Source organism: Manacus candei, unplaced genomic scaffold (genome assembly GCF_025592945.1).
Source record: "Manacus candei isolate 608988 ecotype Guabito, Panama unplaced genomic scaffold, ASM2559294v1 h1tg000037l, whole genome shotgun sequence".
NCBI lineage: Eukaryota > Metazoa > Chordata > Aves > Passeriformes > Pipridae > Manacus > Manacus candei.
Window position 1 is genome coordinate 11140881 of NW_026138085.1, and position 25982 is coordinate 11166862.

At 49.1% G+C, this 25982-nt stretch overlaps 2 protein-coding genes across 6 annotated transcripts in view; both read right to left on the bottom strand.

The window, feature by feature from the left end:
- The window catches only part of CYFIP2 (cytoplasmic FMR1 interacting protein 2), a 53709-nt gene extending 36661 nt beyond the window's left edge, over window positions 1-17048 (bottom strand). For 2 of the 5 annotated variants that reach the window (XM_051793527.1, XM_051793523.1), the window contains exons 1-10: window positions 16902-17048; window positions 14606-14677; window positions 10070-10210; window positions 7959-8048; window positions 7801-7878; window positions 4872-4973; window positions 3711-3892; window positions 3320-3416; window positions 2536-2664; window positions 1194-1298 (exon numbers count right to left, since the gene is read on the bottom strand). In XM_051793527.1, the coding sequence (XP_051649487.1) occupies window positions 1194-1298; window positions 2536-2664; window positions 3320-3416; window positions 3711-3892; window positions 4872-4973; window positions 7801-7878; window positions 7959-8048; window positions 10070-10186 (900 nt within the window). In that variant the 5' untranslated portion in view covers window positions 10187-10210; window positions 14606-14677; window positions 16902-17048. Of the gene's footprint in view, window positions 1-1193; window positions 1299-2535; window positions 2665-3319; window positions 3417-3710; window positions 3893-4871; window positions 4974-7800; window positions 7879-7958; window positions 8049-10069; window positions 10211-10627; window positions 10872-10964; window positions 10983-14605; window positions 14678-16901 lie in introns of those variants that run through there. The other 3 variants (XM_051793524.1, XM_051793526.1, XM_051793525.1) reach the window with 3 other exon arrangements.
- A 2928-nt stretch (window positions 17049-19976) lies between these two features.
- Window positions 19977-25982, bottom strand: part of ITK (IL2 inducible T cell kinase) — a 30725-nt gene continuing 24719 nt past the window's right edge. The window contains exons 14-17 of the mRNA XM_051793929.1: window positions 25487-25551; window positions 25280-25398; window positions 22618-22775; window positions 19977-22072 (exon numbers count right to left, since the gene is read on the bottom strand). Coding sequence (XP_051649889.1) covers window positions 22001-22072; window positions 22618-22775; window positions 25280-25398; window positions 25487-25551 — 414 coding nt within the window. The 3' untranslated portion in view covers window positions 19977-22000. The remainder of the gene's footprint in view (window positions 22073-22617; window positions 22776-25279; window positions 25399-25486; window positions 25552-25982) is intronic.

The window sequence follows — 25982 nt, forward strand, 5'->3', positions numbered from 1 at the left end:
CTGGAAGGACTGCTCAAAGAAAACTAATTGCTCTGTCTGGGAAATTATTCTGCTGTTCTCCTGCTGTACGTTATTCTTTGCTGCCAACACATTCTTCCCTTGCCAGATGCCACTGTGCCTCCTAGAGCTCACCTGCCCCAAACCCAAAATGCCTCCTGGATCCACCCTGTGTGCAGAAGCACTGGAAAGGAGGCATCACTTTCCCTGGGGTGCTGTGCAGGCTCTCAGCCCCAATCTCTGTCATGGGTGGCCAGGGGCTTACACACACCAGATTTTGGCAGGTAGCCACAGGGTTATCCCAAACCTTTCTTGTGCTGAGTGGCCCCAGGGCAATGCAGCTTGGCCTCCAGCTGCAGACCAGCCCATGAGTGGACTCAGTCTCACATGTGCTTTGGCAGAGGCAGGTTGTGTGACTACTTCCCACCCTGCCACTGGGAGCATCCGGTTTTCATGGGCCCTTCCCCAAAACCCACATCTCAGATAAGACAAAAATGGTTCATCAAACCACTGGGTGACCCTTCTGAGGATCAAACTGAGCACCTCCAAGTCCCAGCTGACACAAGTTCCCCAAAAAGCTTTTTCTGTTCTACAGTGAGAACTTTTTATACATGAAATAAAACTGCCAGATCACACGTTGGTTCGTCAGCTGTGTTCTCTGTCCCTCAGCTCAGCAGTGTGCAGAGGGAAAGAGAAGCACAACCATCACCTGCACAGACCTCAGCAAACCAGCCAGGTTTGCTGGTGGCCTGAAATCACAGAGACTGCAAACCTGCCTCAGAAATGTGCAGAGAGATAGAAGTGATGTCGGTCTGGCACATCCTTCCCTCACCCACCAAACAGCCCACACACCCTCCCCCTCCTCAGTCCCTTGGCAGGAAGCAGGCAGAGCTGCAGCAGCAGCTCCTCAGCTCCAGCACCAGGGGAGCAGAGCCAGCTCCAGCACTGCTCACCCATCCACGGCCTTGCTGGCACTGAGGGCTGGCATGGCCCATGCTGCAACTCTGTGTCCATGGCTGGTCACAGCAATTCCATTCCTCAGACTTTGGTCCAGATAATTCCTTAACCCTTCGGGGGTTTTTGGACCTGTAAATGATTCCTGTGGTTTATTTTTTGCTGGCAGCATGTGCAGTGGTACAGGTCGCTAATCCATTGGTCTGCAATAACCTCCAGCCTCACCCAGACAGGTCACTGACCTTGAAGAATTTGTCTATTTTGCTAAGGTTGATTCTCTTCTTGGCATCCAACTTGTAAATGTTGCTGACATTCCCATCCATGAGATACAGGCCAAACCCCATCACCTGGAGAAGATGGAAAGGCAAGGTTTCATTAGCATGGAGTCAGCAGCACAAGTCAAAGACAGTTCTCCACCACTTGGCATGAGGAAAGACCATTTCAGGCTCCTGTGCCACCTGACACTCCTGAGGAGACTGTCTAAAACATGCACATATCTTCAAGGATGCACATGGTAGGCTGAGGACAAAAAATAGATTGCTTCTGTTTTCTGTGCAAAAACATGGTGCTTCCTTTGGCAATGTGTTCCTTCTCTCTCCCACATAACAACAGCCCAGAAATCTTCTCCACCCAAAGCCAAACATTTACACCCAGAGAAAAATATAAACATTTAAAATATTCTCCTGGATTGATTTTTTCCCTCCATTAATTCAGTAAAAATCATTACAGATAGTCAAACTACCCACATTATCCTTCAAAGAACCTGAGCTGACTCACACCATGGTAATGAAGTTTTTATGGTAATAGTGACTACAATCATTGCCAAAAACTGACTGACAGCAAGGACAAATACACCAAACATGCACATACTTTGGCATCTTCATCTTGAGGGCTCTTTACAGTCAGGAAAACAAACCTGGAAGGACCTGCCTTCTGCAGGGAATGGGCACCAAGAAGAAAATTCTGGGTTACAAAGTTGGTGGTAATGTTAGAATGTCCTTTACAGTTACCCAGGTCAGGCCCATGATCCTGCACATCCAAGTACAACAGAAAAACCTTGGGAAGGATTGTGGGAAAACAAGAGAGATGGAGATGGGGAAGAGCAGAGGAAAAGGTAAGAGGAAGGAATTTTTATATGGGAATATGGGAGAAGACCAGAAAGGACAGCAGAGAAATGGTGGGAGAAGGTTCAAGTTACAGGAGTAACAGAAGCAGCTCATGGCACTGCCCAGCAGAGACGTCACTTTGGAGCACAGGGGTAGAACATCTCTGACCCATGGCCCCAACCAGTCTGTTCAGCTACAAAGAAGAGGTGAAATGGGAGGACTGAGGTATCACAGAAAAGACAAAGTAATAGGGATCAGAAAGGAAACAGAAAGAGGAGGAAGCAAAGCAGTTCTGCTGCTGCCCACGGAGCAACTTGTGTGACCAGAGGACACTGGCTCTGCAGAGGAGGGATGCATGTAAACCCAAAGGAGCAAAAAATTAAGAAATTGAAAAGAAACATTGTCCTGAATTTCACTTTACTAAAACAACAGTAAAACCATGAAAGCACCCAGCCCCACAAGCATGGCTAAACCTTACCTTCAAGAGCATGTGCTTCTCACTTGGAGTAAGATACATCTTGTTTTCATAATAATCCACACAGATGTTGACAATATCAGCCAGCAATTCCTCATAGCCAGGGATAACCTCTAGTTGTTGGTGCAGACACTGAAACATCAACAGAAGCCACATTAGTGACATGGGCTGAAGAAAAGCAGCAACCAGGGAGGAAATATATTTGAAGGATTAAAAGTAGAATGATAAACCTCTTCTATATGCTTTTCTTAAGTTACTGGCAGAAGACTGACCTCATAGTACCACCCAGAAGGAATAACCTTCCTCTGCAGGACAGCTCTCCCCTTCAGACTGATCACAACAGCCAAACATCACACAGTGAGATGCAAAGGAAGGTGACTCAGAAGCAACTTTCTGACTCCCCTGTTTCTGTACAATATTGTACCTAATTAGCAGAAACTATAGGGCCTGTGAAGTGTGGAGGCCATGGGGTCTGAGCTGAAGTCCCCATGCAGCCACAAGGGATGGATTTCCTGGAGTTCTGGCAGAACCTCCTCCTCCCCCTCTTCTTACATCTTTCAGACCTTCATCTTTGTCTTGGCATAGAGACCATCAAAGCCACCCAAGATGATGCATGAGAAGGAGATATTGCTAGAATTATGCAGCCTGACCAAAATACCATTAAAGTCAGTGGCAATGACTCAACAGCTACTGTGACAGTCTGGTCTGAAGTGCTGTCAGCCTCGAAAAGATCATTCCTTTTCTCTACTCACAGAAGGGTTCAGCAGTTCAGAGAAAAGGGACCTGCCTGTGTGATGCGGTTGTGGTTTGCCAGGAACATGGAGAGGTTCTGGGACTCCTGGATGGACTGGGGGTCTGCCATCTTCCGCAGAAACTGGGCAGCTCTGGAAGGGGAGAAATCCAACATCAGCAAGGATCACTCAGAGCCAGCGTGAGACTGTCACCACCCACCTCCCCTGTCTGAGCTGCAGCCTCAAACACCAATGCAGCACAGTTCTATTGACCAAGAGGGAATCAAAACACAAGAGGGCAGAGATTCGCCTAAACAAGCAAAGAGAGCCTGGGATAGCACAGAAACCCAAGCTCCAGCCTCCTCAAGTTCACCTGTCTGCCCAGGCACTCCCCGTGCAGACCAGGTGCAGTCCCATCCCCATTCCCGCTGCTTTGGCCCCTCTCACCTTTTGTAGGCAGAATGGTCATTTTTGACGCTGCACTTCATGTTCTTCAGCTCATCCAGGACAGCGAACATGTTAATGAACTTGCCCAGAGTGAGGAGATAGGCCTCGGAGACGAAGTCCTTCCTCCGCTCAGCGTGGCACAGGCGCTTCACCTCACTGCAGAACCGCTCGATCGCCTTGCGCTGGGGGGCAGGGGGACAGGGTCATCCCTGCAGTGCTCATGCAGGGTCATCACACCACCATTGGGACCCCACTCCACCCACCACCAGCTTCTTCCTTTAAAAAAAGCATTTTCTGGCTGAGGATGGAGGTCAGGGTCCCTCTCTACTGTCCCCATGAAACGGAGCAGCGTTACACACCACTGCCGACAAACATCCTCACTTCTCATGAGTGTGGCGTGTTCTGCAAAACCAGGCTTCAGTTTTAATGTGGGACATAAAGACCTCACAGGACATAAAACCTAAAAATGATGATGAAACTCAGCTGTGGCCCGTTACAATGCAGGTGGTGATGGGGAGAGGCCCCTGGAGCCCACAGCAGCACTGTGATAGCCACATCGTCATTGCTCTATTGGTGTCTAAGTGTATTATTTTGTCAAATGCCTCAGGTGTAGCAACTGCTAAATTTAAGCTGTGATGCTCTTTGCCAGCTGCCCCTGAGCTCAGGAGCTGTGAACACATCCTTGTTCCTCCTGGCAGAGCAGGAAGGTGTCCAGCCCCAAGGCTGTATCCCACCCCAGGCACCACCTGCACCACCAGCCCTCAGCTCTTCCTGGCTTTGCTTCAGAGAGACGAGCAGAAGAGCAATATGTGCTGGTGCTGGGAAAGAATCAGCTCTTCACATCGGCCAACAACCCAGAGAAACAGTAGCCTGTGCCACCCATCAGCTCCACACAGTGGGGCCTCTGGGCCTCCATGAACTTGAAGGGCTAAGGTGTGCTCTTTCCTGACTTGTATAGAGGATTTTGGGGCTGATCAAGGGACACACAGATTTTCCTTCAGACAGGTCTCAGGTATCTGCTCACATGGCTGCAAGGAAGAGACCTATCAGGGGTTTGGGGGGTTTTCCAAGCTGTCCTGGCAGGCAAGGATAGCACAGCCTTGCTTAGGATGTTAATGCCAAAGTAAGAGATTATTTCTACCTCTCTCCTTGACCACTTACCTGAAAATACATGAACTTCATAAGCTTGGTGACTTCTGGCTCCAGGACTTCCACCGTCTTCTCATAAATCTCCACTCGGTTTGGCTGTTCGTTACATTTCACCTGCATTGCAAAGAAAATCATCCATGTCAGCATCAGTTTCTAACCCTGCCATGGACCACAGAAGCCACCATCTTCTCCTTGTTTCACACTGAGTCCCACCTGAGGACAATGGAGGGACCCAAGAGGGAGGTGGTTCTCATGGCAGTACGTGAAAGTAGAAGGGGCTGTTTCAGACACTAAATTCTCATCATGCATTCTAAAAAGGCATTCTGAGGAAAATATGTCTCCTAATGCATTTGTCTGGGATAGAACACAGGCAGTAAGGAGTCTGGACTTGCTGCACAGTGTGGGAATGTTGTATCATAAAGTTATCTGAGACTTTGTGTTGCAAAGTCCCCTGGGCACACAGGGAACCAGGCTACAGCTCTGCTATGGCCTCACTGGTTCTGTTGCTGACCCATTAAAAATCACTGGGCTTGTCTGTGGCTCACAGCAATGAATTAAGTCACCATCATTGGAATCCTGGGAAGCTAAATTTAAGGACTTACTCAGTTGTCATCCATCTCACTTCCAACAGTTACTTGGAGTCACTACCAAACTTTTAGGGAAACCCCCAGCTGTGCAGGGGAATGCATCCTGCTGTCCTCCTCTGGTTCTGTTTGCAGCTGTTGCTCACACAAGGCTGTGATGGGGCTGACAGCTCTGGTGCACTTTAAGCAGCTGATGCACAGGGCACAGGGGGACACATCAGCCAGCTTTACATGGGGGAAGATGCCAAAGTAGCCTTGCCCTCTCTGTGGCGGGCAATCCAACGTCCCTGCCCTGTTCCGCACTGCAGTTAGGCAGTATCACAGAACCACAAAATCACAGAACATGCTGAGTTGGAAGGGACCTACAAAGATCATCAAAGTCCAACTCCTGGCCCTGCACAGGACAGTCCCAAGAATCACACCGTGGCCATGAGGAAGCAGCTCATGGGAGGGAGGCGTGGTGCACCTTTAGGTGTAGGCTCCGTCCTTCTCATGTAAAACCACTGTTCTTATGTAGCACAGGGAGAGTAGCCAGGCTGGGGGGCTGAGCACAGAACCCTCCTGGCCATGTGCCCCATGGCAAAGTGCAGGGGTCATTCCAAGATAAATCTGGTGAATCTGTAAATGAGCCTCTGCTCTGGAGTTGTCTGTCCCTCCATCACACGTAGAACTGCCTGAGGTCCTGAGGGGGTGACGAGGGGAGGGACCCTACAAGCTGCTCAGAGAGGCACAAATGTTGCAGGGAGGACATTAAAACAGATGATCTGTAGCACTGTCTTGCCATCAGCTGAACCACAGCCTGCCTTCCATTGGCACAGCCATGAGAGGCAATAGCAGCACAGCATAACAAAACAAATGGGAGATAAGCAAGTACCCAGTCAGCAGCAGAAATCTCCCCATTGCTGGGTCTCATGAGACCATCAGCAGAGTACAACACAAGGGGAATTGAGGTTTGACCTTTCCTGGGGAATCACAAACATTACCACATGGAAATGTTTTTCCCTGGCTCCATGGAAGAGCCACAAAGCCTTTTATCTGTAGGGTTAGTGGAAGGGCAGAGCACCCATCCCAGCACCTGTCAGTTGGCATTTTTGCAGGGATCCAGCACATGTTCACATTGCAGGAGACTGAGCTGAATCACGATCAGTGAGCCATGTGGGCAACCTTACTCATGTCTGTAGGTGTTTGCAGGATGAAGCCATCAAAATCCAGGTTGGAGAGTGAAGGACTACAGAATAATTGAAGAATAACAAGCAGTAGAGGAGGACAATGATTAAAAACATGGGGAGATCAGGATCCTCATAAGTATCAGCAGAAAAAAAAAAAAAGAGCCTTTGGGGAAATGTTTCTGGCATACTGAAGTGCTCCTTCATTCATCCTCACACAACTTCAACAATTTTAAGGGGCTGCTGTGGGAGCAGAGGGAGCACCCCAGAATCTGTGCAGCAGACTGGGATACTGAAACTTGCCCCAGCTGCCCAATCTGCTCTGTACCAGTCTGGGGGAGCCTGAGACTGCCACATATTGAAAGGACCTGTTCTTCTCATCCCAGCCTGCCTGGGCTCCCTTCTTCACACAACACAAGAGTCTCACTTGCACTGGGAAAATTTTTAATTGAAGCTGTAGTTCTTGATACCGTTATAATTGCATGACACCATACAAAGGTATGAAGAAAGTGTCATATAAACCAGATGATTTTACTCTCAACTTCCAAAAACTGCCTTTGCCTGAAGCAAACTCGATCTCCTCACAACGTGAGAGAGAAGAATATTCAGGTGGTGCAGTGATAAGAAAATTGCTTTGAATTAAAGCAAAGCCTACCTGTTCTCCAGAGAGAGACATGGATAAAGACCCAAGTGACAAAACACAGCACTATCCCATGTACTGTGCTGGACCAGAGCTGTGCTGAGTTCTGTTAGGAGCTGTAAGACAAACAAGCTGGTCCTGTGGGACTTCAGGTGCAACCACTTCATGGGGCAGGGAGGGGCTTCATGGAACCAGGAAATGTATGTAAGGCAGTCAGCTGGTGGGAAGCGTGTTTGAGGTGAGAAGCACTGCTGGGAGCTGTGAGCTGTGAGGGATGGAGCTCTCATACGCACCAGGGTGCAGAGCAGATGCCCTTTACTAGGGCAGTAGTACAGACCTGCTTCTGAAACAGCTACCAGCTGATGAGTAGTGGCTGAGACTTTGGTGGGGAGGAGACAATTTGGAGAGTCAGTGGTCTTTCTTTTTAACTTATCTCCTTTAGTTTTCTTTGCTTTTTTTGGTCTTCTGTCTCCACTCCAAACTAACCCATGCTCAAGACAAAACCAACTAGATGCTCTGGGAACATCCCTGTCTGGGAAGGGCTTGAGTACCTGAGGGATGGCTCGTGAGCAGCTCCTCCACGTGTAGAGCATCACGGCGTACTCGTGGCCTTCTTCCAGCATCTCATTCTGAAACACAGAGAGGTGTTGGTGGGGCAGGGCAGGCACTGCAGGCTCAGCACCACTGGGGCAGTGCCCGAGGGACTCACCATGCTGGAGTGCACCGTCGCCTGCTCGATGTACCTGGCAATGCCGGTCACAAAGGCATTTCTGTCTTCAAAGTTGGTGTCAAAATTAGCCTGTGGTCAAGATGGGGATTAAAATACAGTTAGTTGTTTGCTCACCTGATACAGTCTAACGTGAAATGTGTTGGCAAAAAGCACAATCATTAGGGGTCTTGGGGAATGGGAATAGCCTATGAACAATTTAGGTGCTGCACCTCTAGGTCTGAAATAGGTTCATATATACACCCTGAGATGCTTCTGAATCACACATGTTCATTAGAGGAAATCCTGCAGGTTATATGTGTGGAAATACGGCAGTTAAGACTGACAAACCCTTGTAAAATCAAGCCAAACTTTATTGCAGCCACACCATGGACCAAACCTACAGCAATTATTCTAAGGATTTTAGCCTAGTAACTCAAAGACAGATGCAGCCTCATTAATATCTGTTTGTGCCCTGGCTGCTAGGGAAAGACCACATCCTGTCAGCTGAAACTGCAAAGGATAAATACACCAAAAAGGCAGGGAATGAGTTGTCTGGAAAACAATATAAAAGTCAGCACTCATGCAGGTGCTATTATCAGTGCTACTGTTGCTCTTGCAAGCACAAACCTTTTTGGGATGAATAGTTGCTTTGGAAGCTGCAATGTTGCTTTGGGTTGGGACAGGGGAGCAAGAAAGTGCACTGGAAGGTGGGGGATGGAAAAGCAGCTCCTCAGCCTCTCTGCACTGAGTGCCCGTTCACACGCTCTGCACTCCTGTAATTTCCTCCACCCAGGCTGGCTGATGGTATCTGCTGCAGGGCAGGGCAGACAGAAGTCCCAAGCACCCAGAGTGCTCCTTGCAATGGCATTAGCACTGCAGTGACCACGCTCACCTCAATAACTGATTTCCTGAGTAGGAAGGAAGTAGTAGAAGCACAGACCTATGGCCACAGGGCTACTCTTCTTAATGCCTCCAGGACTTCATGTGTGACTAACGTGACAAAAAAGCTGAGTCTGCATAGGCATTTCTGGCTAGCAGCGGAGAGGGCTATATACAAATGGAGTATGATGAGGAAACAGGCTTGGCCAACATCTCCATACCCAGTTTAGAGCAGGTTTTTAGGCCAAGCTGTGTGCACACACTCGTGGTCCTGAAAGGAGGCTGTGCCATAAGGCTGGACCCTGAGCCCCCTATGGGACACATGCTGGCAAAGGCTAAACATTTATTGAAAGAAGAAATAAGCAAAAAATGGTATCAAGATTTTCCAGGGAGAGCTGAAATTTGAGCAGCCCAGAACAGCCTTTGGGTCTGATAACCTATAAAGATACTAAAGCTCTGGAATGAGCACAGGGTCTGAGCTGCTGAAAGAGATACTGTAATTCCAGACCCCTGCTGACAAGGCATAGCAATCACGGTACAGTGTATTTATACACTGCCACGGGTAAGCCATGAATTCAGGAGTGGCAGGATGGAGAAAGTAACCCCCTATTATATTTAACCCTGGGTGTGTGCTATAGGGCAGGGTGTGGTGGCTGGCCAAGCAGCCAAGGCATCCCACTGTGTAACCAAAAGCAGGAGGTCGAGCTGTGCCCTGGGCTCACGCCAAGCTGTGCTTGGTCAGTGCAGCTGCAGCTAAATCTGAGGTTGTTCAGGGCAGAGAAGTGATTCTAGCAGCTGCCCTCCCTTGCATGCCAGCAGCTCCCCCGACCAGCAGCTCCAGCTGTGCTAGTAGCAAAAAGTCAGGCAGAACTTTGATCTCGCCCTGCTTAGATGCAAGCACTGTCATAAAAAGGAAGCACAGAAATATGTGCACAAAAAAACATTGCCGAGAACTTTCTGCTGTTATCACAAATCTTATCTCCTGCTTCCTACCCATTCATGCACTCTGGTCCTCATTTTTGCTCAGCCTTAAAAATCCCTTTCACCAATCTCTGGTGTTTTCCTTTTAAAGTCCTTGGGAACAGATTTGTGGCTAGATCTGTTCTGAACACTTCCTTACACATGCTGAACCCAGGATGTTTTCGCTAGTTCTCACAGCACCATGTGCCCCGTGCTTTGCATGAGCTACGGGAACAACCCTCCCTCCCCGCTGCCCCAGGGGGCTGAAGTACCTGGTACATGATGGAGGAGGGAGGTGGTTCGATGCATGGCTGCTGGTCTGGCAGAGGCAGCTCCTCCAGCAAGTCCACGTTGGACAAGGCATCCTCTAGCGTGACGTGAGTCGTCATGGTTCTGGATGTTCAGTTTCCACACTAAATCCAAAGTAAAAGAGAGGGTGGTAGCTGGACAAGACAACCAGCCAGCAGGCAGAAGACCAAGTGGGAAAGTTCCGAAGGACAAAACCAGCCCCACAACTGGCTGGCACTGCAGGGGATAAAATCCCAGTTTATCTCATTTTCCTCTCTTTGTGTATTTAACCTACATCTCTGTGTCATCTCTCCTTCTACAATTCAGCTGCAGAGTAGGAATGCAGAATAAGAGGAACACAACTGCCCACCCAGGCACTTCTCTCCTAACTCTATGCAAAACTATCTGAGACAGAAAACAGTTGGGTGTTGCAGTGCAGCTTTAGCAGCCCCAAGTGAAACCTCCAAAATGCAAAGTGGTGCTATCAAGAATATCTCTCGAAGCAGCATGATTAGAAAAGTATGACAGATGCTGACACTCACATGCTCTGCTTCTCACACACATGAACGGCGCTGGAAACTGTAAACAACCAACTGCACTCCCAAAGGTGAACTGGAAAGAGTGCTGTGCAGGCAGGCTGTGGCACTGCAAGCAGCCAAAAAAGAAGTTGCTGTAAAATAGAATTTCCCTGCTTTTACCACAGACGCGGAATCCCCTGTCACTCCCAGCCCACCCTGGAGCTGCCAACAGTGCCAGCTGCACACAAAATAAAATCAAAGGGAAACATTTCTGAAAGCTCCCTGGCGTTCACCCCAGGCAGGCACCCCACTGGGAACCAGAGGACAAACCTCTATGTGCCTCGTCTCCTCTGCTACTCACCTTGGCTGTAAGTGCACTGTCACCCAGGCTCAGCACTTGTGCAATCACAGCCACAGGGCTTCCCTGGTTAATGCCTAATCCTCTGCAATAGCTGTGCCCGACCTAGAGCCTGTGTCTCCTAGAAAAACACCCCACTGCATTTAAACATTTGCAGAGAGAGAATACTTTAAATATTGACATATCATTCAATTAGCAAATCACCCCCTCAGTGCTTCTTTCCTCACTCAGAGCCTGTCTAGTTTCAAATGTGAGCCTTCTGAGTCTCATCACTCTCATCTGCAGGACAGCAGAGCTCTCTGTTATCAAAGTTCCCATCAACATACTCACACAGTTCAATAAAACACCCTGCAACCTTCACTTTGGCTCAGGCAAGCGGACCAAGCTCTTCGCCTGTCTTGTTACATAGCATGTTTTCCAATCCTTTAATCATCTCTTTGGCTTTTCTCTAAGCTTTTGCAGCTCTTGCTGAAGTGCAGACACGGTAGCAGGACACAAGGCTCCAGCAGTGACTGCACAAGAGCCAGATACAACAGCAGCATAACCTCCCTTCTTGAGTAAAACCACACCAGCTCCTTTGCTCACAACAGCAGCTCTATGGGCGCCCATACTCAGCCCATTATCTGCTACAAATCCCTTAGGGTTTTTTTCCCCACCAGTTGAGTCACTGTTTCCAAGAGGTTAAGTTTGCTCTTCCTTTCCAGCACTGGGAGCACAGCTCAATGGCTTTGGGACATCCATAGATGGACACACACAGACCCAGCAAGGTCCACTGCCAAGAGGGATGCACTCTGTGTGTAGTACTGGAGTGGTTTCATGTTAGGTGACAAGAGGGATGAGTCTGCTGCTGTGCCTCATCATCATTGCTGCCTGCATGTATGGACTGCAAGAATATGTATGAGCCTGGTAAAACCCATTCCACCTCCACAAATGCCTCCCCAAGGTAGCAGGCAGCTGAGAAACCGGTTTGGTTGTGCCCGCAGCTGAAACATCATTAAATAACCACCTGGAAGAAAACAAAATCTCAAGCAGCTTTTTTCCCTCCACACTCAAATTTCTGTTTCCTTCTTCACCCCTCTTTGCTAAAATGGTTTCCTGTTACAAATTGTAGCAACTGTCAAAACCAGACATTACGTTTCTGTAGCTTCCTCCCTGCCTGCCTGCAGGCACCCTGTGCCGCTCCCCATCAGCCGGCGGCTCAGCTCGCCCAGCCCCACGGAGCCACCCACCCTGCTCCACCACCACCCTCCAGCACCTCTGGACGCACCACTGGGATCCCTGAACAACACCCCTGCTACTCACTCATGCTGCATTACACACTTCAGGCTTGAGAAGGCAAAACTTTCTATTTTATAGCTTTGAGGGCTGTGGCTGTTTGTTTGGGCTCATTCTCCATTTCTCTCTGTAAGTTCAATTCTAAGACCATTTGTGCAAGGCAGTTTACTGTAATCAAAGACATCTCCTCAATAACCCTGTGACACCCAAAGAGCTCAGCAACTCAAGGGACAAAATTACTGCTGCTGTTTGGGCCATACCAGGAAACAGAGTCCCAGATACAGCATCAGGGTCCTGCTGTGCCAGGCAGCACACAGACCTGTGAGGCCAAGTTAGTCCCTGCCCTAAAGATCTCACACTCAAACAGAGGAAGAGAAGCAGCATGTGGAAATGCATGAATAGAAAAGGAAGCATCGAGGCATTGTGAGCGAGCGGTGCAATCAGCCACCAGCCCACCCCATGCTTTGCCATGGCTGAGCACTGCAAGAATCCGGATGCAGATGGAAAAACTACACAGATTTTGAGAGTTTAATACATGAGTCCTTACAGGGACTTCTAATTTCCACTCTACACTTTCTTAAGCCCAACAGGGAAACCAACGGAGGCTACAGGGAACAGTGTGGTCACCCAGGACTTCCCCTGGGTCTTGTGTCTGTAGCACATTGCCACAGACAGCAACCTCACAGCTGGAGCATGTGACAGAGGGGCTACTGGTCCAGAGCCATCAGACCTGGATCATCACCCCAGATCATCCACAGAGGAGCAGCTGTGAGTGACCTGCCATCTGCCTCTGCCGTGGCCCCTCGCCTGCTCCTTGGGGTGGCTGTAGGGCTGGGGGGGGGCCTGTCCTTGGTTGGGGTCCTCTGCCACATGTAAGCATACAGTAGTTGGAGGGGTTGTGCACTGCACAAAGGCTGGGGAAGGCTCTGAAGGCATCAGTGATGCTCTCTCCTGTCCAAGGGACACTGCACTGTGTCACCCCACCACGGGGGCAGCCTGGGAGAGCCAAAAGGTGAAGCCCCACTACCACAGACCCACACTGCTCTCCCTCGCCTTCCTGCAGAAAGGTTCTTACACAAACATGTGGGGGCTGTCCCATCAAATCCAGCTTCCTCCCCTCTGTCCAGCGACAAGGGGGGCAGCTGTCAGGTGATCTGTCAGCAGCCAAGCGGCTCCAGCCCAAGGAAGTCAGGGATCCCTGGGGACACTCATCAAAAGGCTTTAACTGCCATCCACCACCTGGGCTTCAGGGCAGGGGCAGCTGCACTGGGAGGCACTGGTTTGGTGTCAGTGTTTGGACACATGTGGCCGTGGGGCTGGGCTCCCACCATCCAGGGAGCAACGCAGCAGCATACCCAGAAACAGGACTTTTTTTCTGTCATAACACATCCACAGAGGGGTGAGGCTTTCCCTTGCATGCAGGAAGCATATCCTGCCTCTCTGAACTCACACACAGCCATACAGGCTGCCAAGAGCCACCTCCATATCCCGCTGCTGGCCAGAGAGGCCAAAGTCCCTCTGGTCCTACATGTTTTGGCAAAACTGAAGGTGAGCCTGGCAGAAACCAGCTCCACCCCAGTGAATCCCAGGGCAGGGATGCTGCCATTGGGCTGATTATTCCTTCTGCTGATGAGCATCAGTACTAATGAGTGCAGTGTTGCCCACACTTTCTCCTCCTCTGCTGCAGAAACTTCCTGTCGCTTTCCCACATCTCAGTTGCAAACCCTCTGGCCATCTCATACACCTTCTAAAGCCAAATGATACCAGAGGCACTGGGGCTTCCAGACGCTGCAGGGAGCCAGTCAGGCAGGGCCTGTGCACAGGGCACGGCCCCACCACCCTGAAATGGAAAGTATCTGACACAGTGACTGTTTTGGCAGCAGCTTGGGGGGCAGATTTTACAGACAACATAGTAAGGCTTTGAGGAGTAAGGACGGATATCCCAGATACCTGAACTTGCAGGGCATATCCTACCTTCCCCACTAAAATGCTTGCCCAGAAGTGTTGGTGCAATATCATTCTCTTTGCAGCAAGAAGCACAGAGGCGACTTTATTGTTCAAGCAGCTTAGGGAAACAAAGAAAGACTTTTAAAAGCAAGGCCATAATGAATATGTTGCATGCATGTGTGGTCAGCTCCAAAGCTGCACAGCTGAGAGCTCTGGGGAAGTGGCACGGGCTGTTCCGGATTTTCAGCTTGCCTGCTCCTACAGCAGTCACACCAGAGCTGCAGCAGCTACCAAAAGCAAGAAAGGAGGCAAGGAAAAATGGGAATTGCCCAGACAGAGTCCATGTCCTGCAAGTCTGGGGTGAGATGAGCGGCAAAATGACTTTTGCTGGGGAGATGGCAATGCAGAGGAGGAGGACAAACCTTCTGGTCACCTCCTGAGGATCTGGGAATCTGGGATTCTTCTTCAGCTCTGATGCCCAGTCCTTGGGTAACCTGGGAAAGTCACAGAGTTTAGTTTTGCCCCTGTGGTAATGCTTCTCCCTCTTACTCCAAAAATAGCATCTAATAAGTGGGCATGAACTGTCCTGTCCCAACAAGTGCCCAAGCAGAGTGAAGTCTTATGTGCATAAGAGCAAAGTGTTCCTGGTACCCACTGCTTCACAGCAACAGAAGGATAAATGCTTATGGCCACCAACATATTTTTAGTCCAGAATAACTTCATAGTGCAAAAGTTTAGTTTGACCCTTGTCTAAAATGCACAGGATTGAAGCCCCCTGTGTTTTAGGATGCATGTCATCAACTCATTCTCTCACGCTCTAAGAATTACTTGTAATTGCAACTGTCACCACAGTCAGGAGGTCCTTTATAGAAGCAAATAAGCACAGCCAAGAAGAATGAGGCTGGCAGAGCTGGGCCTCTGCCCTACACAGACACAGATGCTAATAACCATGAAATCACCCTTCCTATTAAAAAAGGAAGCCAAACTGCATGACTCCTGAAGCTATATCTCCAGTCTACATTTTATGCCATTCCATTAGGGCTGAGTTCCAGGCATTTGTGCCATCCTTGTCTTTCAGCAACATAATTATTTTGGAATTTATTTCTTTTAGAATAACTTAATCATATTTTTTTCTGGTGCCGAAAAAAGAGGGTCAAGGAAAGAGGAAGGTACATGAAGCTACATTTCCAATAGAGTTGAAAAATTTTGAGCAAGTTTACAGGCAACCCCACTGCTGACAGTTAAAGCACTTCTTGGGAAACCAAATCATACAGGCCAGCATTGTTAATAGTTGACCAGATATTCATCTTCCAAAACCAATCTTCCTATTTTTCATGCAAGGATGATAATTGTTTGTTAACAAAATTATTATAATGAAATCAGCATATTCTGCTTTGCTCAAGAGACCCTGGTCAGAAAACGGAAGATTTTGCATATTTCCCAGGCTTCATTAATAACAATTAACTGTACAAAGGAGAAAAGAATTATCCTTTGCAGAGAATTACCATAGAATTATATGGCTGTGACACCAGAATACTGGGCTCATCACCCATCTCTGTGACTAACCCCAGACAACTGTCGTCATGCAAAACATGAGGGTGATTTTTGTTTCGGTATCTCGGGGCAGGAGGGGTGCAGAGGCTTTAGCGACTCAGCCTAATTCTTTGAGATCTTTGTGATCCAAAGCCCCCAGGCAGGAACCCCCCGTGGAAAGCGGCAGATGGTAGAGGGGGCCACGCTCTGCTGCTGGTAGTGTCCTCTGACAGCACACACAACCACCACCCTGCCCCCTTCTCCAAAACATCCCCGGGCACGCAGGGAGGCTTTAGTGTGCGCCTCTTCTCCTCCTCCTCGTTCCTTCCCGGTCCTTCCAAACCACGGAAATTTCCTGCGGAATCCATCCCTTGAACCCCCGCCCGGTGGGATGCGGCTGGCACGCGGCATTTCCAGCGGTCTCGGGTGTAAAGTTGAGCACAAAGGAGCGCTGCCCGGCCCCACGCGCGGGGACCGGCGCTGCGGGGCTGCGACCCGCGCCACGGCCCGAACCTGCGGGCGCCGCTCCAGCCATCGCTCCCAGCGCTGGCTCAGCCTCCCTCGCTGCCTCCATCCCCCTCCTCCCCCAGGAACACCATATTTCCACGCCACGGGTGATCCGGGAGCTGGCCGGAGCCCCCGCCGGGGCCGCCCCCCGCCGCCAGCCCGGCGCTGCGCGCCGCCGCTCCTCCATCATCATCATCACCATCGCCATCCCCTCCGCGCCCCGTTCTCCCCGCGCCAAGCATCGCCGCCACCCCGGCTCGGGCTCCCGCTGCCACGGCGGGGCCTGCAGCGCCCGCGGGCCCGGGGGCTCGGCCCCTTCCCACGTCCTGGGGGCGCGGGGCCGGCATGGGCGGGGGTAAGAGGGGGATTTGCGCTATTTTTTCCCCGGCGCTTTGCCGCGGCTGCGGGCAGGCTGAGCGCCGCAGGTAGCTCTAGGGATTGTGGGATACATCCCGCACATCCCGGCCCGGCCGGGCCGCCCGCCCGCCCTCCGCTCCCGGGGCGGCGGCACCTGCCCCGCCGCTGCCCCCCGCCCGCCGCCCCCGCTCCACGCTCCCGGGGCGGCGGGGGCACCGCGCTCGGCGGCAAGGGGGGAGGAAGGAAGGAAGGAAGAAAGGAAGGGAGGGGGTGAAGCCGCGCAGCCCCCGCGCAGCCCCGCGCCCACCCCCGCCCGCTCACCTGCGCTCGGCGGGCGCGATGCTCCGCGCCGCGGGATGCTCCGCGGGATGCTCCGCGCCGCCCGCACAAAGAGCAGGAAATGGCTGCAGCAAGTGCACTTCCGCGGCTCTCCGCCGGCCCCTCCGCGCGGCGCGGCGGCGGGGGGAGCCCCGGCCCCCGCCGCGGGAAGGGGCTGGAGCGGCGCGGGCGGCTCCTCCCCCAGCAGCGCGGGGGATGCGCGGCGGGGCCGGGGGCTGCATCCCCCTCCTCGCCGGGAAGGGGGGCCCGCAGCTCTCCCCCCGCGGCGGGGACCTCCTGCGGTGGTCGCTCCGCCGGGGCCGGCCGGGCTGGCGGCAGCGCGGCGCCGGCGGGGTCGGGGTCAGGGAAGGCGGCCAGCCACCCCCACCCGGGGCGCGGAGGGAACAAGGCTGGGGGCAGCTGCTGCAGCCCCTCGGAGGTCTGTTGCTGGCAGAGCGGGTTTGGGTCCCTGAGGAGGCAGGACCCGGCTGGGTTCCCCCATCTCCCTGCTGCTGTGTTTGCTGGGTATCGGGTGTTCAGCCACTCTGCCCCTCGGAGGACCATTGTTAAGTTTAACCTACCATCTTAACAAACATGCCGTTTGCAGAATACATGTACGTATAGAATACATATGGAGCCTCGGATGACTGAGAATGTTGGGGGCCAAAACCAGAAGGCAGTGCCTTTGCTCGGAGTGCCAATCCACTTCTGAGTCAGCACCACATCCAAAAGGTCTTCCTTTTGGCATTTTTGGCATCTGGCTTTTCTTCAGGGACAGGTTTCCAGTCCTTCTGCTCATATTTCTTTTTAAAGCTCTAATACAGCTCTTCAGATCTACTGTGAAATCCAAACTGGACCTCTCACAGCTTCCAGAGGAACATTGCCTCATGGTGACTGACACAAGCCCTGTATAGGACTATCTTGTTGAAAGACACTGGTGGATACCCTAGGACTGATGGAGGTCTAGATACAGGTCTAGATGTACCTCCTTGGTGGCCCTGGCAGTGTTCCTTTCCTGAGCATCAGCCTATGCTAAAACTGGACTATCTTGCCCCTCTGGATTAGAGTGACCCCTCTGATTCCTTAGAGACTGCTACTGTTGTTTATGCTAGTGAGGAGCTGAGCTTGCTCCCTGTGGGTGTCTGTTGACTCCGCAGGGAAGCTTGGACACCAGTTTACTCTGCAGTTCTGCTACTGTGGTTCGAATGGATGCAATGGGCTTAAAGGCACCAGGGTCTGCAAACTAGAAAAGCAGCAGGACAGTCTTAGGAACTATCTTTGTTTTACAGGAGAGGACTACACCTGAAAAAATGTATTAATATCCTCTCTGGGAGTAGACCCTTCTCTTTCCCCTGAATAGCATTTCTTCTTTGGAGGTGGGACTAGATGACCTTTAAAGGTCCTTTCCAACCCAAACTATTCTATGATTCTGTGATATCTATGACTCTATCTCACCTTTGACAGGAACATTTTGTAGCCATCATTCCTCTTTTTACTATTTAATTCTTGGCAGAAAAATTCAGTAAGTGAGCACTGGTACTGCAGACACAAAGGATTTTACAGCTAATATTGCTCTGAGGCCCTGGGTGAAACCAGGTCAGTTCAAGAAAACTGTGGCAACAAAGACTTGTGTGGACTGTTTTTTTTGCACAGTTTAATCTGGTCCCATTATCAGCCAGGCTCAGGGTGATGGGAATTCCATTAATGTTAGGATAATATTTTAATTTTCTGCTCTGTGTTGTCTTAGCTTGTAGAATAATAGAATGAGCTTCTCTGCATTTGTCCTGCAGATCTCTCTGGAGGCTGGGAAGTATGACAGCAAGGAGCAGCCCCATGCAGCTACAGACTCAGGAGTGTGTGCATCAGCTGGCTCTGTGTGGAGGGGTGGAGGGGAGAGATAACTCGATAGTGGGAGGAGCTGAACAGAAGAATACACACGGATTTGAAGTGGCTGCCAAGTGAGATTTAGCAGAGCCATTCACCTGAATCCGTCCGTGCTGACAAGTGCAGCGTTCAGAGAGGGACAAAGCCAAACATCACATAAAAACATGTTCATTAAAAAATGTTTCAGGAAATTCTAGACTTTTATCAGGCCTGATTTTAAGGTAATTGTGTATTGACAACCCCCACTTCCACGGGGTGACCAACACATGCCCAGGAAAGAGGTTTTCATGGCTAATTCTGCCACTCTCCAGCCCCTGGTCTCCACTGAGAAGCATCAGCTGCTCCTTCTAGATGAGGTTACTGCTTGACTGCCTTTTCCTAGCAGGGACGCCAGCCTGGCTGTGCCTGTGCCTGGCCATCGCAGCAGCAGGTTGGGGACACGCTGGGATAGAGCTCTGGGCCTTGGCACCAGCCAAGTGTGCAGCGTCAGCAGAGCCGTGCACCCAGCGGGAAAATAGGGACAAGCACAACCTCCCACCTTGCTGAAACACTTTTCCATCGGGTAAAGGTGGAGTGGCTTAAACATTCAGCAGATTGCAAATGCTTTTTAAGGAGACAGGGAAGGGGTATTCAGAGAAAGGTTACTCACTTTGCAGCAGGAGACTGGTATTCTGACCTCTGCTTGGTGGGGAACGTATCCAGTGAAGCCACATGAAGGGCACCCACCTAAACTCGCCATAGGCACTGCTCTGGTGGGAGAGAACTGGGTTACAGTGCACTGACATCATGCAGTTATCCCAGTAAGGCACTAACCTTTTGAGATTCCTGAAGATCCCTGTAAATTATCATGGGGAAACACCCTCTGGGAGCACTCAAATAATACTACCCCCATTTTATGAAGATTAGGAGAATTTAAAGCCACCATAATGGATGTTTAGACCTAAAAATCTGGTGTCCATATAGTAAATTATGTAGTAAATTACTGAATTTGCAGAGATTCTGAATACTTCATAGTAATCTAATCCCAGAACACAGCCATAGTTCTGGGGAACAGAGATATTTCAGAAAGCCAGAAAAAGCCTGTTTGCTTCTTGGTGGGAGGGATTTGGAGGAACAGCAAACTGTATGATTATAGTTGCATGAGGATGGTTTTTACATTTTTGCTAACATATAGTGAACCCCACAGTTGGGACTCAGCAATTTTATTGTTTGTAAAAACAAACATAAAACATCACAATATCGTTTTGTGCAACACACTCTAGCTAATAAATATTACACATATACAAATATAAATATAACCTCAGTAAGATCACCTAGCAGAGCAATATTGCTGCTACTAAATAGCAATGCCCTCAAGCTCAACAGACCCCTGGTTCCTCCAAGGATGATGAGGGCAGCAAGCCAGAAGCTTAACTTTGTGAGCCTGCAGAAACCCCTGCCCCAGTGTGTGAAGATGTATAAGGCAGGAACTGATGCCTTGCCCATATCCACATACCTGAGAAGATATTATGGCTCCTAAAAGCTACCCTAGAACCATGGGTCTGAAAAATACCAAAAATAAAGTTGCCTTCTGTGAAGAAATAGTTCAACACAGGATATGTTAGATCATGGGATTACATTATTTCCTTGTTCCATTTTTGTTGGCAAACATATTTGAACCTGACTTCTGTAATTGGAGATTCTGTAAAAGGAGATTGCTGCTGGAAGTTTGCACCTTAGAGTTTTTGTAAGCTGCTGTCACATAAGGTTTCCTTGTGTTCTCACCTGCCCAAAACAGAGAAGCATAAAAAATACATCCTGCATATATGCACATATCATCTGTGAGCCCTCTTGACTTCCCTAGTTATTGTTAATGCTTAGCAGAAAGTCCTGCACTTTACAAATTTACAAATTCTGCAGGACACCAACACCCAGACATTTGGTTTTGGGGTCAGTTATGTCAAAACAGTGTCTCTGTCTTGCAGTGGAAATACAGATTTTAGTTTAAATGCCAGGAGATGGATTTTGTTTATACCTTCTTCTGCCATCACCACATAATGGAGAACTCCTTGTAGAGAAAGAACCCAGGCAGTCCATTTGCATTGGACTTTTTCTTTGATCAGTCCCTTTGTTCACAGAGGAGATGGAAAGGTCTTTACTTTTGATGATTCAGTTACTCTTTGAAGTATGAGAAAACTCTTCTCATTATCACCGGTGCACTGAGCATGTGCTCTGCATGTTTTTCCTCGTGGCTCTCTTGTGAGCCCTCCAGCTCCTTTTTCCCAAACACACCAGTTCAGCAGTAGATTCCTGTACCTTTCACAGGTAATCAGATCCCAGAACTCTGTCTTGTCCTGGACTGGAAACACAGAGCACTCTGCACTGCTCAGTCCTCCATGCTTTGTTCAAATGAACTGGATAGAAGTCATGTATTAATCTTCTGATGTAGAAAGACTGAAGAAAAACCAATATAAACGTTCAGCTTTGACTTCCCCCCCTCCAAGAATGTCTCCATTTGCATCAGAGTCCCTTTTTCTCATTCACTATGCAGTGCAATCTGAGACAATTTCAAAACTCTTCAGCACGTTGCTTTTTCTCTTCCTCTCTTACAAACTCTTGTGCACACACAGACACCTCTTCAGTTTACCAGGTATCTGAATCCTGTTCCTGTTATGCCACAGCTGCAGAAAAAATCATGCAAGGGAAAACAAAACCACCTTAAAATATCGGTGTCAGAAATGCAGTCACTGTTCCTATGTTTCCCAGGCTTATTCATGTTCAGAGCTTTCAGGTCCAGCCCACTCTGTATTAGAGAGCTGTGGAGATGTCTAAATGTTCCTCCTCAGTTAAAGACAGGTTTTTCTTTTCCCCAGGGAAGACCTTCATTTGGGAGTTCACAAAACTGGAACAGCAATGTCAGATCTCTTAGTTTTGAGGCTGTATCTTCAGGAGAAATACCTTTGCTGGATTGTGTGGTTCAGGACTCTGTGCTCAATTGCTGCTTCTGCTTTTAAGATGCAAACCACATTCTTGGCCAAACCAAAGCCTGTGTCTGTCTAGGCTCTGGAGGACCCAGGGATATCTTGTCTGTCTGGAAGTACCAGCCTCTGCCCTCTCTTCTCCCCAGGCATATGGCAAGTGTTTATGGTGAGAGGATTCCTGTTAATGCTTTGTGTGGGGAAAATCCAGTCTTCTCTTCTCTCAGGACTCTCAGCTGTGCTGAGTGAACAGTGCCATGATTACAGATCATACTCGGAGATTTCACTCAGCTGGAACAGCAGAAGAGAAAAGGGTGGCCGCTCGTCTTTCCTCTGAGCAGGGAAGAGAAGAGAGAGGAAGAACATTTTTGTCAGCTTGCGAGGAATGGCAAGGTTAGCAAGGAAAATCTTGTGAAGAAACTGAGTATTAACAAAAATACAATCTATCTCTATAGAGAAAAAGCCAATGGAAGAACCAGCTTCCTTCTGTGCAGTTTTTCTTTTTTATTAGCAGTGAATTTTGTCTCGTGGACACTAAGTACCTTCTAATGGCTTGGCTGTTATTTTTACCATCACTGTTAGAACTCAGCCCCACAGATCTGCAGCTTTCTTAGGAAGGAAACTTTTGAATTAACTAGAGTTAGGTGCACTACATGGGCTCCTTAGAGAAGTCAATGCACTCTATAGAAACAGCAGATTAAATTAAAGGCAGAGAGACCAGAGTTTGCTTGCTGGTGCAGATGAAAGCTACAGTGCTTCACATCCAGGATTTTATCTTGTGTTAGCATGTGATGTGTACACCTCTGTCTCCTCCTTTAAGCCAAGGGAAAGAGAGCTCTTGTCTTTGGGAACTAGGACTCTCCCATGACAATACTAACCATCCTCCAGCAGTGGCTCATGACATCATAAATTGCCTTGGAGGCCAGCTTGGGTTTGTAAAGCCGAAATCCTGCATTGATTTCTTCCACTACTTCTGCATTGGTGCGATTCTCGTAGGGGATTTTACCTTCACTGAAGACCTCCCACATCAGCACTCCTAAAGCAAAGAAATGAGAAAAATCACAAAGAAGCAAATAAAATCCTCAGCAGACCTGTGGCCACCTTCCACCTGTTCTTCTCTGCAGCTCAACCTTGGTGTCAGCTACTTGGAAAAGCGTTTTCACTTGGATTCTCAGTACACATCTGAAAAACCAGGCAGGCCCTAACACAGCTGTACAGTTCTACGATGCCAGCCAGGATCTCTGCTGTGCACTGGAATGTGTGGAAGTACCAGTTTGACTTCTCTGCATCCTACTTTGTCATAGTCTAGCACACAGGGATGTCTTTCCCCATGAGTCAGATGCTGTGTTATGTGTCAGAAAGCAGAGTATGTCTTCTCCAAAACTGTGAAGAGGGAATGCTGTGCATGTGCTCCATCCAGATGTGTAATCTGGGAAAGAGAACCTGCTTTTTGTCACTGATTCAGTTTATCTATTTTTGCTTCCAGTTAATCACATACAAGAGACATGTCACTGATGTTCCTGCCTGCAGTGTGTCCTGTACCCAAAGCTGTTAATTTTGGTGAGACTCAGTAGCAGTAAAGCAATATGAACTGCTCCATTCCTGTTAGCCAGCTTAGTGCAGGGAACTCCTTGCCTGAAAAATGTCCTGGGTGGTGTGATTTGCTGGGATGAATTCACATGCACTCATAGTGGAATTTCAAAGGATTGAGGCACATTTTTCCTCTTTTCCTAAATGTTTTTCAATGATTGCTGTTCAGAGCAGTACAGAAACTCATGCTTCTCTAGTGTGGTGGAAGAGAGAGAGGCAAAGACAAAAAGACTGAATACACTGCAGCTGGCCTCCAGGTCAGAGAGGGTCTGCAAACTGAGTGAATACAAGGCATCTGGGTTGTTATTAGCTTTAATTTCTTTGGTCACCTATTATGCCTCACTGAGTAAACTGTGTTAGAAAAGAGAGACAGACTATATATAGACTGTTCTGAAATAAAGTTGTGCAACTCCATAGTTGCACAGTTGCACACTCAGCTTTGCTCAATTACTCCTGCTTCCATCTTTGACATCTTCAAACAGGAAGATGCAAAGAGACTGATACTGGCCCTACTGAAGAAAAAGCAAAATAGTTGTACTCCCCAAGTGTGCAGATTCCTGCACTGGGAGCTTCTCACACCCATTTTGTTGTCCTGGGCACAGCAGGATTTCAGACCTGGCAGAAGAGATGAATGGGCTGCGGAGTAGCAGAGCAGAAAGCTGCTCACAGCCATGAGACCATGAGGAATCCTCTTATGCAAACCCCACTGGATGGGGAGATAACGAGTCTGACAGATGTACAACCCACCGTCTGCACATCTCGCAAAGAAGGACTGACCAACACAAGCAAAGTTCACCTATGTTTCATTCAGATCTGAAACTGGAGTAAGCCAACTTCACCAGGCTTGGCTTGACTGTAAATCAATCTGAGCACCTTCTCTGGAAGCATCTGGCTCTCAGTGTACAGGCCAGTTTCCGATTTGTGAAGCAGAAGAACATTCCTACCAAAGTAGCACCTCTCCCCATGTCACTGCCACTTCGCTGTGAGGTGTCAGCAATAGCTCCACTGACAAAAGCTGTCCCTTGTCATTACATGGTGAGTGCTGACAGCCTCCTCCACATGCCAGGGAACATGGAAAGAGGAATGGTGCTCTCTGAAGCATCTCCCTGCTGAGTTTGTGAAGGAGGCTGTGTGGGTCTGAGCACCCAGTGCCCACCACGCTGCTCGTAGCCCACCCCAGGAGTGCACAGCTTCAGGCACAGCAGAAGAGATGGGAGCCACGCAAAAAGCAAGGAAAGCACAGCATTCACAAGCACAGACTAGGAAAGGTTATAATCCTGCATTATTTACTGCTGGGCCTGGAGCTGAGTGGCACCCCATTGACTGTGTGCTGTGCACAGCACACTGCCCCGATTCACTGCGGTAACAGAGATTTGCATGTTGGCTGGAGAGGGGCCAGGGCCATGAGTGTGCCAGATCTACAGCCCAGGGGATAGCCTTTGTTATGGCTTTGGGGAGAAAATATACAGCGGTGTTCTTATCTGTGAGGGTCCAGAAGGGAGACCAAAGAATGGACGCAAATCATAAAACAATGCATTGGGGAGCAGGAAATGAGGTGAGAAATGGGAGCAGTGAAATTATATTTTCAGATCAGCATAAAGCAAATGGACTCAGCAGAGCAAACTTGGAAAGGCAGAGGGTTTGAGTGAGGAATCAGTGCCTAGGATTGACATGCAAAGAGATGGACTGCCTAAATATTATCCCTTTCCTCTGCTCTGTTCTCCTCTCCTCTGTAATCTTGTCAGTGGCTCTCTAACTTTTTCTTGGACACTCCTGCTATGTCAGCAGAAAACACAGTTCATTTTTTGATATGATATAGCATTGCACAGCTATAGAACACCCTAAGAATCCAGAGGATATAGTGTTTAGAAGAGTTTACTTAAGGACTGAGCCCTTAAGTTTTCTAAGCTGGGATTTGTTGAATTTCTTCCATTTTGACAAGTTTCTTACCAAATGACCAAACGTCAGATTTGGTGCTATAGTTGCTGTAGGAGAAAACCTCTGGAGCAGACCACTTGACTGGAAACTTGGTACCCGAGGAGCTGGTATACTGATCATCAAGGACAATCCTGGAACAGGAAAAGAAGGGAGAATGCTGAGTAACTCCCCATCCCATGACAACCCTGCAGGGACCATGCATGGCCTTAGTGGTATTACCTTGACATCCCGAAGTCGGACACTTTGACCACCTGGGATTCCCCCACCAGGCAGTTCCTGGCAGCCTACAAGGAAAAAAGGTGCAAAGGCAGCAGGTCAGAGCTGAAAGACTGACCTGTGGTGGCTTTTATCCTGGCAGAGCAGATAGTGCTTAAAAAAGAGCATCAAAGTGACATTGTGCCATACAAAGAGGACAAAACCCTGAGCTTCTCATGCTTTCAGTACATTTTACAGCATGTCCCTGTTGCCAGAAAAGCTGTTCAACCATCAATCTGACTTTCAGGCCCTTATTGCCCAGAAAGGGCAGAGAAAGACCCTAAAATATCCACAGCTACTCACAGTCCTTGCTCCCTAGTGAAACAGCCACAGTGACGAATGGAGCTTGATTGAACACCACCTAATTAAAAGTATTTGATCATCAATGCATGTTTATACATGAATTATGCAAAAACAGGTCTTTTTTTTTCCCCACTGATTTTAGACATGAAGACGAGTC